A 15,849-nucleotide genomic window follows, 5' to 3' on the forward strand; every position below is an offset into this window, starting at 1 on the left:
TATATGAGACATGTTAAAATAGAATGGCCTATATATTCTGAATATATTCTGTCCTTTGTATTTTAGTGCATAATATGCTCAAACCTAAATGAAATCTCATATACATTTTATTTTACTTGTTTTTCTTTCAGTTTATTCAAACAGTGTATTTCTAACCATTTAAAGTTATGAGAGATGTTTCTAAACAATATACTGCTCAACTAATCATGATATGAGGATTATTCAGAGAGGTTGTCTGCAAATTGCTTACATCAGATTTTACCAGTTGTTTCACAATTGTTTTGCTGCAAGAATGCATGCACTTAGAAGATTTTTTTTGCCTTCTATAGTTTAGCACATTTTCATTTCTGCTTACAGACATTTTTTCAGACTTACATACTTACTACTTCCTTCTCTGCCTGAATATAGTAAATTGGCAACTTTTGCTGCACGGTTATCAATTTATGCCTGTAGCAGTTTCTGTACATATTTACTCTCCTTCTCCATATACAGTATATATACACTGTGGATATAACTGGGTAATTCACCAGAATCGGAAATGTAAAAGTACGGACAGCATTTTTCCTTCTGTGAATTAAGCTTTCATTACATAAACTTTGATTTATTTGAGAGTGTGTGTGTGTGTGTGTGTGTGTGTGTGTGTGTATTCTCTGTCAGCTAATCACTGGTTTAAAATACAAGGTTCCAAAAATCACCTCATTTTCCTGAAATCACTTTTAGCATTGCAGTTTTATAGAAAACTTCAGCAGTGAGCCCATATTCTATTTGTCTGTGTTGTGATAGAGCTTGTCATTAGACAGCTGAACTCCTGCCATCTCTCATAATTGCTGCTTCCTGAAATTTTGACTGAATAATTTAAATGTCATCCTTACCAGCTGTTCTGTATGGCCCACCATTAGCACATTAAAAACCTCTATTGTCTTGCCCCTCAGGATCCCACCTTTGCTGCTTTCCTCCTCGACAAGCTCCAGGCACTAGAATGGCCACCAAGGGGGCACCATACGGAGAGTTGCTGTGAAGTGTGTGGCACTCCTCTCCACCACCTTAGGCGCCTTGCTCTGCATTCTGCCCTGGGGCAGGCTGCCAACATGCCCGATCTTCAACCCGCGTGGCCCTTCTCCAGCCTGTTACCTCCCCATCTGGCCGACCATGACGTGGCCTCTATCCCCTCTGTGGATCACGCAACAACATGGGACTGGGGCTCGCGGAGCCCTGCGGGTAGCCAGCCCTCTCGACCCCTCTGCAGTCAGCCATCTGCAGACTGGGGTGAGGCTACCAAGACAGGTGCCAAGTTGACTGGCCTGGCCACCGTCACACCTCTCCCCGTCCATGCACAGCATTACCTAGAGGGAGTATGGAGTGTGGCTCGCGTCAGCAGACCCCCTCATCATCAAGAATCTTGGGTAAGCTTTTAAAAAATGGACAGGCTGCCTATGTATAAAAAGGTCTGACAACACAAATCATTGATAATCATAAGTACCTCAATCAGCTGATAAATGTTCTAATTTCTACACTTGTGGAAAATCAGAAAGAAATAAAATATGCAGTTTCATGGACCCCAATGACAAAACAAGATTCTCATTGTGCTAAACAGAAATCTCTGAAATAATTAACTGGAGTCTTCAGGTTCTTCTTAACAGTATGTTATTCGATAAATTTTGCTGATTAGCTTGCTTGTTTTCTACGGAAATCAATCAAGACTGGCCAGAACACAATAATTTCCTAGACAGCCATGTTTATTAGGTGCTGCGTAACTGAAAAACAGAGAATCTAATCAAGGGCTTTTAAAGCCTGTTTAGTAATACTGTGTTCCAGACAGATTGCTAATTCTGTGTTTAAGGCTATGCTAACTGCTGTTAGCAAGGGCCACCTTGCTACCCTAACTTGCACACTGTGCATAAGTCTGCAAAAATAAGGAAAAGTATGCAGATGATGTCTTTTCTTTGTTTAGAGGTTTTCAAAAGCTCCTGGTTTTGACTGAGGAATCGTTATGATACCTAAATTTTCCAAGGCCTTATTGAAGCTGAGTTTTGGAAAGCCCCTTTGTCCCTTCCCTGTCATGGGTTTGCTTTATGGACTCACCCCCGGGGTGGGATATTTACGAGCTTTCATTAAGGAGACCCTCAGTGTCATTTTTACGTGATGGCCTATAATCACATTATCGTGGTTCTCGCCTGTAGTTCAGGGTCAAAGCATAAGTATGACTGAGGCTAAGTAGACTGTCAGTGCTAGTCCTTGTCCCCTTGGCAGGCTAAAATGAGATGTCATCTTTTGATGATGTAACAGATGTCTTTATCAGAACCTCAAGAAATATGTGACCAATCCTGCCTCAGTGTATCTGTCACGGATACAAAAGAGTATTCTATTGTTTTCAGCAGTAAAGTGTGTTGGATATTTCCAGTGTAGTTCATGTGCTTAATTAATTGTCAGAAAGAATTGCAAATACTGATTCAGAAAATAATTATCTAAGTTAGGTTTTACAGAGTACTAGAACACATTTTTTGTGAAATAAAAAGAAAGAATTAAAAGATTCAAGATACTGAAAGAAACAAGTAATGGACTCAGTCTCTTTAAACTTAGTTCAATCAAAGTAAGAAGCAAGTAAGAAGCAATCTGGATTCACTAACTTGTGAAGATAGAGCACTATAGTTTGTGAGCCAATTTTCAGTGTCCTTTTGGGAGCTGTCATTTTTCTGGTTTCAGTGTACTTTCATACCCTTTAAAATGAGGCAATGAACTCCTGTGGGTACCAAACTTTAGTTTTAATGTTTTCCCCGAGGTGGAAAAAGATTTTCTGCTAAATAGCCAATGAATTTGCATAAACCAAATGTCTTTAATAAGTTGATGAGCTCCATCCAAAAGCATCCAAGCTTCATCATGGGCCTCCAAACTCCAGTTGACCTTCCAGCAAGGAAATTGAGCATTAAGTCATCTTGCCTAGAAATGCTATTTGATTAGCATAAGGATAGCCTACAGTGACCCCATTGTCCTAGAGGTGGGATACTCCACTACTGGTGGAACAGTGTCAGTGACTGAAGGAGCTTAAACTTTGGAAAATGGCCTTAACGTCTTACTTGTTTACTGGGTCTTGTGAAGCTTGGTCGTATTAAATGAAAATTAGCTTTGGTGCGGGGTGCTTCATTTTAGAGAACAGTGATTCATTCAACATTGATTTCCCTCAGTATTGTTGTCCAATACATTTAACATTATTTCTCTGTTTTTGATGGCCAGTTCATGAGCCTGTGAAGATGCAGAGAAGAACGATGAATTGAACAGATGCAAATATATTGATAAAAGGGGAGAGTTCTGAAGCATATACTGCATATTAGTTTGCTTTACAGTATAATGCTGAAAGCTAAAGGTGTGCGTGGTCCGCTAGTAATTTTAGTTGGTCTTGTGTAAATAATGAGATTTGAAAAGCCAAATGTAGGAATTTGTAAACTGAAATATTAATGTAGTATGTCCAGTTACATGGAGTATCAAGGAGAAGTTACCATGGAGACTACAGGTTCAAACCTAGAGATAATTGTTGTGATAGCTTGTATGGCCTGCCTTTAGCATCTAATCAACCACCTACTGCCCCTCACAAATATGATGCATTTACAGTACAATTGTAACTATTCAGCTTGATCCTATATGTTTGCTGATCAAAATAGGCCTGTTGGCAATGTGGTTGCACTGTGGAACTGTTTTTGCCATTGTCTATCTCCCGAGAACTTAGCTCAAAAGGAAACAGGATATGTTTCACCAGAGACAAAAAGAGAGAGAGAGTGAGTGAGAGAGAGAGAGAGAGAGAGAGTATGGGTGAAGATAGACAATCCGCCATGCAAGTCAGACAGTGACTTTACACCCATCTCTGTCTTACAGAAACTGAAAAGTAATTAGACCTTGAGAAGCACTGCAGATCCACACACACACACACACACACACACACACACACACACACACACACACGCACACACACACACAAAACCACGAAGCTATTGGCACCTTGGAGAATTCTTTTCTCCTTTAATATGTTATTTGGAAGTCTATGCTGAATGAATTTGAATTAAGCCAGATCTTTCATGACCAACTTTGTGTATTCCTGTGTGTTTGTGTTGTTTAGGTTCTTGCGGCAATGTGTTGACCTGAATGTGAATCTGATGTAGAAAAAAAAAAAAAATTAAAAAATGTATTCTCTTGTTATCCAAAGATGAAGTGGAAAACACTTCTTTGGTTATGGTTAGGCTATTATTAAGCTTTAGTTACAGTAAAATGAAGGTCAGTGGGAAGTCCCAGTTAGAATAGGAGGACAACCTCCTGCGTGTTTGAGTGTGTGTGTGTGTATGTTTTTAGTGTCTGTGTGTACATGTGCGAGAATGTGTGTGTATGTATGTGAATGTGTGTGTGTGTGTGTGTGTGTGTGTGTGATTGTGCGTGCCTGTGTGTGAGTATGTGCGTGTGTGTGCGTGCGTGAGTGTGTGTGTATGTTTGTCTGTTGACAAGCACACAGCAACACCCCTGGGCTTTGTTTGGACCACAGCACAACTGTGAAATGCAAACCCTCTCCTTTTTTTCTCCAGTAGCATCTCACCTGATTTCATCCAGGTGGCAAATCTGAGTCACTCAGTCAGTGAACCTCTCATTTTTCCTCAGGCCTGGTGGAGGTGCCACCTGCAGCCCACTAATGGCTCTCCTCTGGCTACCTGATTAATTTAGGACCCCAAGGAACAAGCTTCGAAGCATGATTTGAATGCAAGCACGTAGCCAAAAACCAGAGTCAACAGATGGGGAAGCGTGGCCTCACCTGAAGTGAAAAACGGCACCTGACGTCCATCTGGGGTGGCCTATTTGCTATTGTGCACACATGCAGCCTGCCACTCCGCTCCCCTGTCGGTTGAAGCCTGGCCTGGCGTGTCTCTGTGAAGGGCACGAGATACTTTCTTCTCAGAAGCACCAGCTCTCAGAATAAGGTTCACAAAGATAAAAGTGTTTTGAATCTCCAGAGGAGGTGACTGCTGGACCCCCGGGATTTTTCTCTGGTCTTTTAAAGAGCTACCTATATTAAAAATATGAAGAAAAACCGCATTAATGATCTGGATTTATGGTACCAATCAGGTTTTTTCAAAGTAAACAAGCTGCAGCCACTATGTATTAGTGCTGGGGCAAAATGCTGCCCAGATTTGACAGCATGAGAAACAAGAGAACACTAACAATAGTAACAATGAAGAAATCACAGAAGACAGTGATAGAAACAGAAAAAGAAATATGAAAATCTGGATTCTGGGAGATGAACACGAGTTATTGTAAAATGCTGTTCATGTCTCCTCTGTCTCTTCATTCCTCTAAGTGCATTTCAAACATTTGTCAGGTTTTGCCCAGTGTGAACATCTCTCAGTCACCAGACTTCCATCTGCTGATGGAATACAGCTGTGCCAAAGTGCGTCTGTGTGTGTGTGTGAGAGAGAGAGAGGGAGAGAGAGAGAGAGAGAGAAAGAGACAAATAGATACACAGAGAAAGGAATATCTCTTCATATGTATCAGAGAGGGAAAGAGAACATATGGTACCACTGCTGAAGTAAAAGCGATGCTCCACATGCAGTTAAATGTGAGATTAAAACAGTACAAACATAAAGAGGAGATATATAACTCAACACATTAAAGAGCTTCCATGTCTGAATGTTCTCTCTGCATCATAAATGACATTGCCTATTATGGTCTTGAGGAATCCATGAACCATGGAATCAATTAATTAAAGCTCAGTCACAATCTTTTCAGTAGATCAGTTCTCCAGGAGATCCACCTCTCTAAACAGAAGATCAAGCTCTAACAGTACAGTCAATGGGCAGCTACATAGCAACACAAGGCAGGTTTGTGTGGAACTGAGATTATCTAGATAGCACCTCGCATAGGCTAGAGGTAATTATTCCAAAACTTCTAAACTCTCTAGTCTCTACTCCCTTACAACAGTGGTCACTATACATGGGCTCACAGAACTATGTTAAGTCAAATCTGTCTTCATTAAAACTAAAAGAAGAACTCCATCTTGAACTCAAACTGTCCATCTCAATATGTCCTGCTGAGTTTTAATGGTGGCCCTGACACCAGTGTGAATTGACTGTGAGCAAGACGAGAAGCTTGATTAATGCACTCAGCTGTGGCCAGTGTTTGAATCCTTGTCCCTGGACACCTGAGACCCCACCTCTACCTCCTTTGCTTGTTATCTCTTCATCGCTCTTTCAGAGAATTACAGCTTTTTACTGTCAAATGTAATCCCCATCTAGTATATTAGCATGTTTGGTAGATTTAAAGAGATAAGGGGGAATTTTTGAGGGTTTTATTCGGTGTGGGAACTAGAATCACACAGTCTGTCTTTGAGGCTTTTGTGACCATGGATGAGCTGATGGGATATGCATGTGTAATCCTGTTAGCAATTCGGTGGAGAAGAAAAAAAAGCTGAATGATACACTCATCAGCAGTGTTGTTTCTCTCAGACATGCCAGTCACGATCGCTGTGTTAATCCAACAACCAAGGCTATTACAGCAAATGGGGGGTACGAAGTCAGGCCATTACAGCAAATGGGTGAATGTTTTGGAAAGGCATGTCTTACAGGATTGCAAACCAGTGTTTCTTTGCATGACTGGTTAGCCACTGTTCATCATTCCTTGCTGAAGGGCAGCTCTCTCGCCATCTACTGTTCATTGGTTATGAAATAAAAAAAAAAAAGGTCTGCTACCTAGAGGAGGGGGTAGACATATCGCAGGAAAACTGCACGCACACAAGATTTCTTACAACTTCAGGCTGTTGACTGTCTGAATGAGGAGTTTATTTAATTTATTTTAGTTTATTTAATGCTCTAATGGAACACCCACATACTCTGCAGTTGTCTCCGAAAATGTCACTCACCTCTTGATCTGTAACACACTGAGAAATAGGTCATGAACACTTTTTAAAAAGTGGAGTCTCCAAAGCATCAGCCATTCTGTCTCCTCCATTAAAGTTCAAAAGATGTAAACAAATACCGCACATACATAGTAATGTATTTGGATATATAAGTATTACTCATCTTAGATATTTATACACATAAGGTTTGCAGCCTTAATAGGTATGTATTAATGTTTACATTCAGAGTGGTTACATTATGCTATTTGTATAGTCAGTGTGTAAGTTCACAAGAATTGTGAGTAGGAGCATGTAGTATATTTGAAAATATACTCTGAGAGAAAGATAAAAAAGAAAAGCAAAAGCCCTTCTGTGAGAAGGACATTTCAATAAGTTACGTATGTATGCTTGGTTAACATGCACTTAAGAATGGACGGAAAATAGAAAGCAAAATAAACATTCAACAGGTATTCTTAGGGTATGCTTAAAGCACAATTTTAGTTTTAGAAATGCACTCAGAATGTACTTTTATACTTATAAACTTTTTTTTTTATTATGCAAAGGTCTTTTCTCCTAACAGTGAAGCTGGACCAGTTGTAATACATCAAAGACTTTATGCCTGTCTATAACCAAACTGTGTGAATCAATGTGAGGTGACATTTTGCAGCTTTGTGGTTCAACACAAAACAATGAAAATGATTAGTCCATAGATACAAAAAGAGACACTGTCAACAAGCTACTAGGAACAGGCCAGCTCACTTCCGAATCGATCTGAACCCTGTAGTCAGTATATGACCAGGAAAACTGCGTTATGTCTGAGTGGATGACCTTTCGTTTGTTTAATCCACTGCCGATACTGTGTGGTGTTCTGAATGAAAAGGCATATTTTTTTTTTTAACTTTTTGGCATTTACACTCTTCTCTGTAATACATAGCACTATAGTTAGGTTCTTGGAAAAGAGAATGACTTTGAGAGACTGAATAGCATTTCCACTGTGTCCTTTAATGTCCGCTCACAACCACCCATTCCAGATAGCATAAGAAACTTGGTTTTCCCTAAGGCAATGCTTTTCTTTTAAATTTCTCAGCACTGCGCTTCTGAATGATTTCAGTGGTCCCACGCTCATCACCGTGGAAATAGTGAAGGGCATATTACAGTGAATATATAGTGACAAATGCTTTATCAGAATGGCTAGATTCACATTATGGCAGTTTTTGGGGATACATCTGTTCATAATGTGCCTGGTCTGCATATGCTTGTCCCTGAGCATTTGCCGAATGTGAGTGACAAGAATGTGAGCGTGTGAGATCAGCTGTGTGAGAATGGATTCATTATTGTGACAATATGTTATTAAACTCACATGGCCACAGGCTGTAGAAAAGACAGAATCCTATTGTAGAATAACAAAAGGTTATCTTGTGCAGGGTCATATGACTTGTGTTTTCAAACTCACTTGTGTTTGAAGTTACTCCAATCAACTTGTTTAATTTGTATAGATGTTCAGTTGAATATGTGTCCTGCGTTTGTGAGTAAAGTTTCTGAATCGTGCAACATAGTTACCATATGTGCACACCTATTTATGAGAAAATGCATTATGATTCTATTAAGTGACTGATAGGAAAATGTATTGAGACTGAATGCATTTGCAGATCTGAATATTCACTGAGGTCACAATCCAGCTAACTTAGAGAGACCGGGGTTCAATACACAGCAATCAGGGTTATAGAAGGGCAGACAGACTCAGAAACTAGGCACGAAATCATAGCTAAGCTAAACCAAACAGGGTAAGTGTCACAGGCAATACAAAGGCAAAACATGACGCAGAAACTCAGGTGCTGAGAGACTTTGGAAAGGGCGGAATGAACCCAGTGGGTATATATACACAGATAACCATTGGATAATGAATGAACCACAGATGAACATGAGAACCAGTCCATGAGCTGGTTAGACTGGGGATTAGAGCGCTGGCGACGCACAGTGCTGATGGGCTGGAACAGAGAGGGGCTGAATTGGAGGTGAGACAGTGTCAAAGCTTTCGTTGTTCCCCTTTCAAACACTATGGAAAGGCATAATAAAGGAACAAAGGTCAGTCTTGAAATATACCCATTTAAAAATGCAGTCACATATGGAAAAGAGCAGTTCCTTGTCCAGGGAGGAATGATCTGTTCTTTGATCTGAAAACTTGATCTGAAAAAGGTCTGAAAACTGATTCGTTATGCATTGTATTGTAAGAATAGTTTAGTCTGATGATGTAAATATAAGAGGAAATGTTACTGTTAAGGGTATAATTTCATGGGAATGAAGTGTTTTCTTCCAAAATATAGTATTTGTACATTTTTGTCAGCATTGATACGTTGAGTCACATGACTGAGGTCTCAGAGATATTTAAATGAATTCGAAAATTACAGCTGCAAAATGACAACATCTGACTGCAATTTTGTTAGTTTACTAAGTTGAATATATTGAATGTGTTTCAGTTTCGCAATTCTAGGGGAATTCTAGGGGACTCAAGTAGGCAATAAAAAGGTATATCAATGTATTTAAAAGTAGACCAAATAAACATTCATACACCATTTGGATCTATGAACATTTTCTGCATTACTCATATGGACATTTGCCTGAGAGAGGAAGAGAGAGAGAGAGAGAGAGAGAGAGAGAGCGACAAAGTGACAAAGCTTATGTCACAAGCAACAAGATCCAGGCTCTCACATTAGACAATTTGGACAAGAATTCTGAAGACCACTTACTCATCCAAAATCTGTTGCACATTTTCTACACCCCCGGGGTATCTGCACAGATAATTACCTCCTCCTGTTTCTGATAGCACAGCAGGTGTTTCCCAAAAGTCGCAAACTAGAACCGTTCTCTGTATGTAATATTATGGGCAAAACTCCATTACTGATCTTCGATCAGCTGATAGGGCTCCTATGCATTACTCCTTCTCCATGATAAGGCCCTTAAATGGCTTTATATAGCACTGCTTGCCTTAGGGCATCTATTCATGCCAGAGGCTATGCTGCACCTGATCCCTCACCAGCTCTCAGTGCGAGAAAAATTACCCTCAGAGAACTGAGATATTTTCTCTGCAAAAAAGAGGCGCTGCTAAAAGAGAGTGTTTGAAACTGCAGGGGGTTGACAAATGTGTAGCTCCCATACCAACAACGGTAAGAAAAACGCTGAAATTAATTGAGAGAAAGCATAAAAGGTAAGTTTTAAAAAACATCATATGATGTGGTTGATATATGTGTTTCGACTGAAAAAGTGATGCATAAGAATGTATTAGATCCCTCAGATTTTAATGTGCCTTATTGCTCCAACAGACTGATATCTGTAATTAATTGTATTTTAACAGTATAAGATCAGTGTATTGTCTCATAAAAGGTTAGCATGTCTGTACTGGCTAAACTGATAATCGGATTTTTGTGGGTAAATACACAGAGAACAGCAGTTGTTTGTGCTCCCATCAGCATCAACCTTCAGACAAGGTGAACCCATTAGAATATCGGATTACTGATGTATTTTGATTGATCACCCTTACCCACTTTTGTTCTCTCTCTCTCTCTCTGCCCCCCCCCCCCCCCGCCTCTCTCTTTGTTTTTCTCTCTTACATGTACGCACTCTCAGCGACCTCACATGTCTGATAAGGACACTGTGGCTTGTGAAGCTCCCCCTTCTAACCAGTCCAGCAGCATTCTCCCCGTCTCCCCAGCAGGAGCCCTCCAAACAGGGCGGGCCCTGCCTGCTCGTTCATCCACCCCCCAGGGAAGCTCAGCAGCTTCCTTCTTCCTCAGGTAAGCTCCAGACAAGGAAAACTACACTTAAAACCAGGGCAGTGTTGTCATGAGGCAGCCAGATAAAATGATAACTGTAATAATGTCCTAGTGTTGGCTGTTTGCTATGACTTTATTCCACTATGTATGGTACTTTCAGGGTATAGTGTAGCGTTGACTTATCCATATAACCGTCCCAGACGGTTGTAAGTGGTCCTGTCAAAACAGTGATGGATTAGAATTGCAAACTCTTGGTGTGGTGTTACTGCCAAACGCCCAAAGGAGGACAACATGCCAGATCTCAAAGGTATAGTTGGACACATGTTTCCAAAGCACATGTCTTTGAGGAAGCGATCGATTCAAGTCTCATGGTATTTCCATTGCTCCCTCAGTTATGCCACAGTCTCTTAACCATCTTCCCGCACTCTCTCGCTAGATTCTAGAAACCTCTGTTGCCTCTGGCTATGCCATCACCTCTAGGCTTTCTCGCGTGGAAAATGTTAATCTATTTTTCTTTAAAGGACTTGGGGTTTGATTGTTGTGAATTAACAGAAATAACAGTGCTTGCCATGTCACCCTCTGCTTTGTCTTTCTTGTTTTTCCAAAGACTTTCCTTCTGATTGTAACACATGACTGAGAAAAGGTAATAATGTGTTCACTATCAACTCATAGTTAATTAATACAGTCTGCCACTGTACTGAGTTACCTCAGCAGTTATGAAAGTACTAATGAGTCTTTGAGGGAAAGGCAGGAATAGCTGAGTTCCCTGATTGTACCTGTAGGAGATGCTGTCATATTGCAAAGCCAAAATATTTGATGTTACATCAGATCAGCTGACTGGCTTCTCTTTAGTCGGCACTGTACAAAAGTCTTTGATGAGTGAACATATGTCTACATAGTTTTCAGACGGATTTATCCCTCTTAAGTTCATACAGTTTGACCCACATTTTAAAAGCAGGCTGGCTGATTTTACAGTCTCTTGAAGTTTGAAGATAATCATTGAATTGTATGTGTTAAATAAGAAGTTATAAGAAGTTAAAAACACAAAATTAAATCAAAATACATAGTGCTTCATTAATTTTAGAGACATTGTAATTCTTGACCGAAAACAAGGTCATTTTTTTTTGCTATTCTAGGTTTGTGAACGGCTCAGAGAAACAGTCTGATACAGAAACAAAAGGCTGTGGAAATTTCCTGGTGTCCTCATTAAAAGGCATTTTGGATGACTACTGCTTTTGCACACCCTTGTTTAAGTGTTTGTGTGTGTGTGTATGTGTGTGTGTGTGCGTGTACGCGTTTGTGTGTGTGTGTGTTTGCATGTGTTAGCGTGTGTTTGGATTGCAGTGGGTTGTTCATTGGTGCTAAATACTAATTGCTTTGTGCCTATGCATACAATTAGAGTATTGACAGCAGTGCCCCTCTGTAAGATCAGCAAATACACAGTCCCACTCCCTTGACAGAGCTGCTGTGTGAGTGACTAACACTGTTCTTCATCTAATCACTGTGTCCATTAATCCCTGCAAACAACAGGCAAACACATGAAGCTTTTCGCTGCTCCAGCAGTCCACTTTTGAACGGAGTATGGAAAAACTTATATATTTTATTATATGTAATTTCTGCAACCATTAGAATCCACAGCACTTGAGAAAAACATGGGTGTTAATTAGGTTGAGTTAGTTCTAGAGTGTCTGAGATCTGGATTGATTCTAAATTCTAAACTGTGACTGGTGTATTGATGCTGCATTCTATATCTCACATTGATATGTAATGCATGTATAGCAGTCAGAGTCAACCTATACCAAGATCTCAAGTTTATCAGATGGATTTTAATACTTCAAAGGCCCTTTTCCATTTAGGTTCCACGATGTTTTCATGATTTCTTTTAACAGCATAGGTATACATGTTTACCTGCCACATGTGAGTCCTGGAGCCTCACGTAGTCGTCAGTGAAATGGCGAGCGATAGATCAGAGAATTTCTGTTTCTTTTCTACATTCAAAGACACTGAAATAAAGGATAGATCTAGGTGGCAATGTCCTGAAACCTGTTGTTCTAGGGCTAAAAAGTGGATCTGGCTTTTTATGCAAATGAAAGTAACTGTCAAATAAAACTGACTTTTCTTTGAATTCTTTAATAGTATTCAGCAAATTGCCTGCGGGAGAGTGATATCTGTGATAAGCATGATTGTCTGGAGTGTTAAAAAAAAAGAAAAAAGAAGAAAAAAACATTTTTGGCCTTGACTATTTGCTGGCACAAGGTCTCCAAAGCAAGTTGCCATGGTTTCCTGAAAGGAGGAGAGAGAGGTACAATGAAAAAGAGTGAATGAGGGAAAAAGGAGAGGGAGAGGGCGAGGGAGAGTGAGAGTGTAATTTGGAAACCCTAAGCTCCCTTTGTCCAGAGTGACTGACACGTTCTAGTTTGGGGGAGGGGGAGAGGCAGGCAGAATCGTGGACAAAATCATTTACAGTGACTCTGTCTCGCTGTCCAAGAATGCCACGATGAAGCGAACAGCCCTCTCGAAACTTTCAAAACGCAAGGCACCACTGTGATGCTGTCAGGAAAAAAAACTGCTTTGTCTTCTGTGGTTCCACGAATTTTCGTTTGTATAGTCACTGAAGAGAGAGCATGAACTTCACAATGACATCAGACAGGATAACTTCGAACAACAACAACAAAAAATGATGGTCTAATGCCTGTTCTCTTGCTCTTGCTGTCAAATATAGCCAAAGAAATTTGCTTTTAGAAAGAAGGGTTGGAACTCTGAACACTGTGGCACCTGTGATAATTCATTTAAATCAGCTATTGTGAGATATAATTGAAAACATTTGATAAAGTGGTCATGGTGGAATAGAAAAGTGTCAAATTACAAGGTGATGTTGGATCTTAAAAAGGAAGAATCACATTACAACAGTGCATATTATAGCAATCTCAGGTTCCCCAGGATGCCCCAGCCCTGTTAGTATTGTCCTTTCTGATGGCCTTGGTCCTAATGGCATCCTGCCGGTCTGTCCGCTCATGCCTGCCTGCATTAGGATCTCTGGTGGCAGCTCTTATGGAGCTATCTCAAGTGGCACACTCTGGTCCAAGTGACCTTTGACCCTGCTGCTTTGTCTGGAGGATGGATCTGTGTGCAGGGGAGAGGACCACTGCTGATTGTTTCCCTCTCTGTCTCATGTAAATGTGGCATTCTAGTCAACAAGCCATGAGGAGTCTCTCTGTACACACACACACACACTCACACACGCACACACACGTACAGACATGTACACACACACACACACTCACACACACACACGTGCACACATACACACACACACACACACACACACACACACACACACACACACACACACACACAGCAGCTCTTTCAGGTCTGTGACAGATACCTAATTGTATCAAAACCTTGTCTTTACTTTGCATTTAACCTGATCTTAATACTCAGCTTTGTAATATTGAATCCACAAAACTAAAATGACGCCTGTTGCCAAAATTACTATGGGAAAAAAAATCACCTCAGCTGGAGCACAAGCATTAAGTTACTGTCGAGGCTCATGGTGGAGAAGTATCAAAAAAAAGTGCAGATTCAACAGTTCTCTTGACCCTAAAGGTCAGTGCCAGACAGCGTGTGCATTTGATATGTGAGATATCATATAATGTTAGAGTCACTCTATGATGTGAAGCCCTAAGCGTGGTGTTCAGGGGAGAGTGGAAGCCTCAGTATGCTGTAGAATCCTAGAGGTACATAAAGACCTGGGAGCTAGGAGCAAATGGGTTTTTATGGGGGAGGCGGAGGGCAGGTGATAATATTGCCTTCAAAGATTTACAGATAAAAGAAGCATGCTTCTCTCTCTCTTTCTCTCTCTCTCTCTTTCTCTCTCTCTCTCTCTCTCTCTCCCGCTCTCTCTGTCTATGGACAGTGTAATCTGTGACAGCTTTGATGTGATTGCATGAGAGTTGCTCTCTGGAGTGCCCGGTTGCTCTGTGTTTTTTTCAGTAGGCACACTTGCTGTGTTATCTAAAGAAAGACAGAGTGTGATGTACAGCTTGCTGCAACGTAGTCTAGTATACTGAGTAATTTATAGAAAAACAGAGAGATGGAAATGTATCCACTCTTTCTAAGTTTAAAAACATGTAATGAGTGTGTACTCTCACTGTCCCCTGTGTTAGAAGCACTTGATTTAGACCTACAGTCACAGGTCATTTTACGAGGTATACATAGCTAACAGGAACATAACATAGGTTTACAGTTGCAGACTGTAGCTCATCTGTTGCCATGGACAATTTGTCAGCCATCCTGTTCGTTCATCGAAGGTCAGGTTCTGAACACTGTTGCTGCTGTTGAATGGATGTTATTTGGGTGGCAGACCATTCTCAGTTCAGCGGTGACACTGACATGGTAGTGGCATGGTAGCCGGTGTCACGCTGGTATGAGTGTATCAGGCACAGCAGCGTTGCTGGGGTTTTTACACATGTCCACCTCCAAAGAAATATCCAGCTAAAAGTGGTCCTGTGGTCAGAAACTTACCATTGATGAAAGGCTAGAGGATGGCTAACACAAGACCATGGTCTCTGACTATACACCAACAAGGTGTGCGTAGAAGGAAGTTGTTTCTAATAAAGTGACTGGTGAGTGTGTACTAGTCAAAGACCATACACCAGGTTTTTTGGCAAAGTAATTTATCTAAACATACAGTGCAATATGCCTTCAGCAGGAGCTTTTAGTTTTTATGTCACAATTTTTCAGCATTACTTTACCTGCCAGAATCATCAGGAAATAAGTAGTCTCATCTCTCAAATGTGGTGATTAGACATATGTACACACTTGGATAAAAATTGCCTAATGTATCCACTTAAATGCACTACCTACAGTGTAAATGATTTAGCATCTGTGCCAGCCTTCAGTGAAAAGGCTAATTTTAGAGAGCAGTAAGTGTAAAGCAATCTAAAAAAATATCAAGCGTCTGCCTGCAACTTTGCGAATGCAGACAGATTGAAATTGGTCTGCCTGCCATGCCCTCTCTTTGCTTTTAGTTCTGACCTTTCCATAGCAAACGCTGCATGTGATAGTTCACATCAACCTGATCAAATTGCACTAACACCCACTGAGATTCCTCAGCTCTTCAAGTGTTGGACTTCGACCAGCTTATCAAAAAAGCTATGTGTGCGTGTGTGTGCATAATGCAAGGGCCATGATATGTAATGTGTACACAGATGT

The 15,849-nt window shown here is 40.6% G+C and overlaps 1 protein-coding gene across 1 annotated transcript in view; it reads left to right on the plus strand.

The window, feature by feature from the left end:
- Positions 1–15,849, plus strand: part of kif26aa (kinesin family member 26Aa) — a 79,840-nt gene that overhangs the window by 26,404 nt on the left and 37,587 nt on the right. Inside the window, exons 3-4 of the mRNA XM_030772180.1 lie at positions 933–1,403; positions 10,490–10,656. Coding sequence (XP_030628040.1) covers positions 933–1,403; positions 10,490–10,656 — 638 coding nt within the window. The remainder of the gene's footprint in view (positions 1–932; positions 1,404–10,489; positions 10,657–15,849) is intronic.

Source organism: Chanos chanos, chromosome 4 (assembly GCF_902362185.1).
Source record: "Chanos chanos chromosome 4, fChaCha1.1, whole genome shotgun sequence".
Classification (NCBI taxonomy): domain Eukaryota; kingdom Metazoa; phylum Chordata; class Actinopteri; order Gonorynchiformes; family Chanidae; genus Chanos; species Chanos chanos.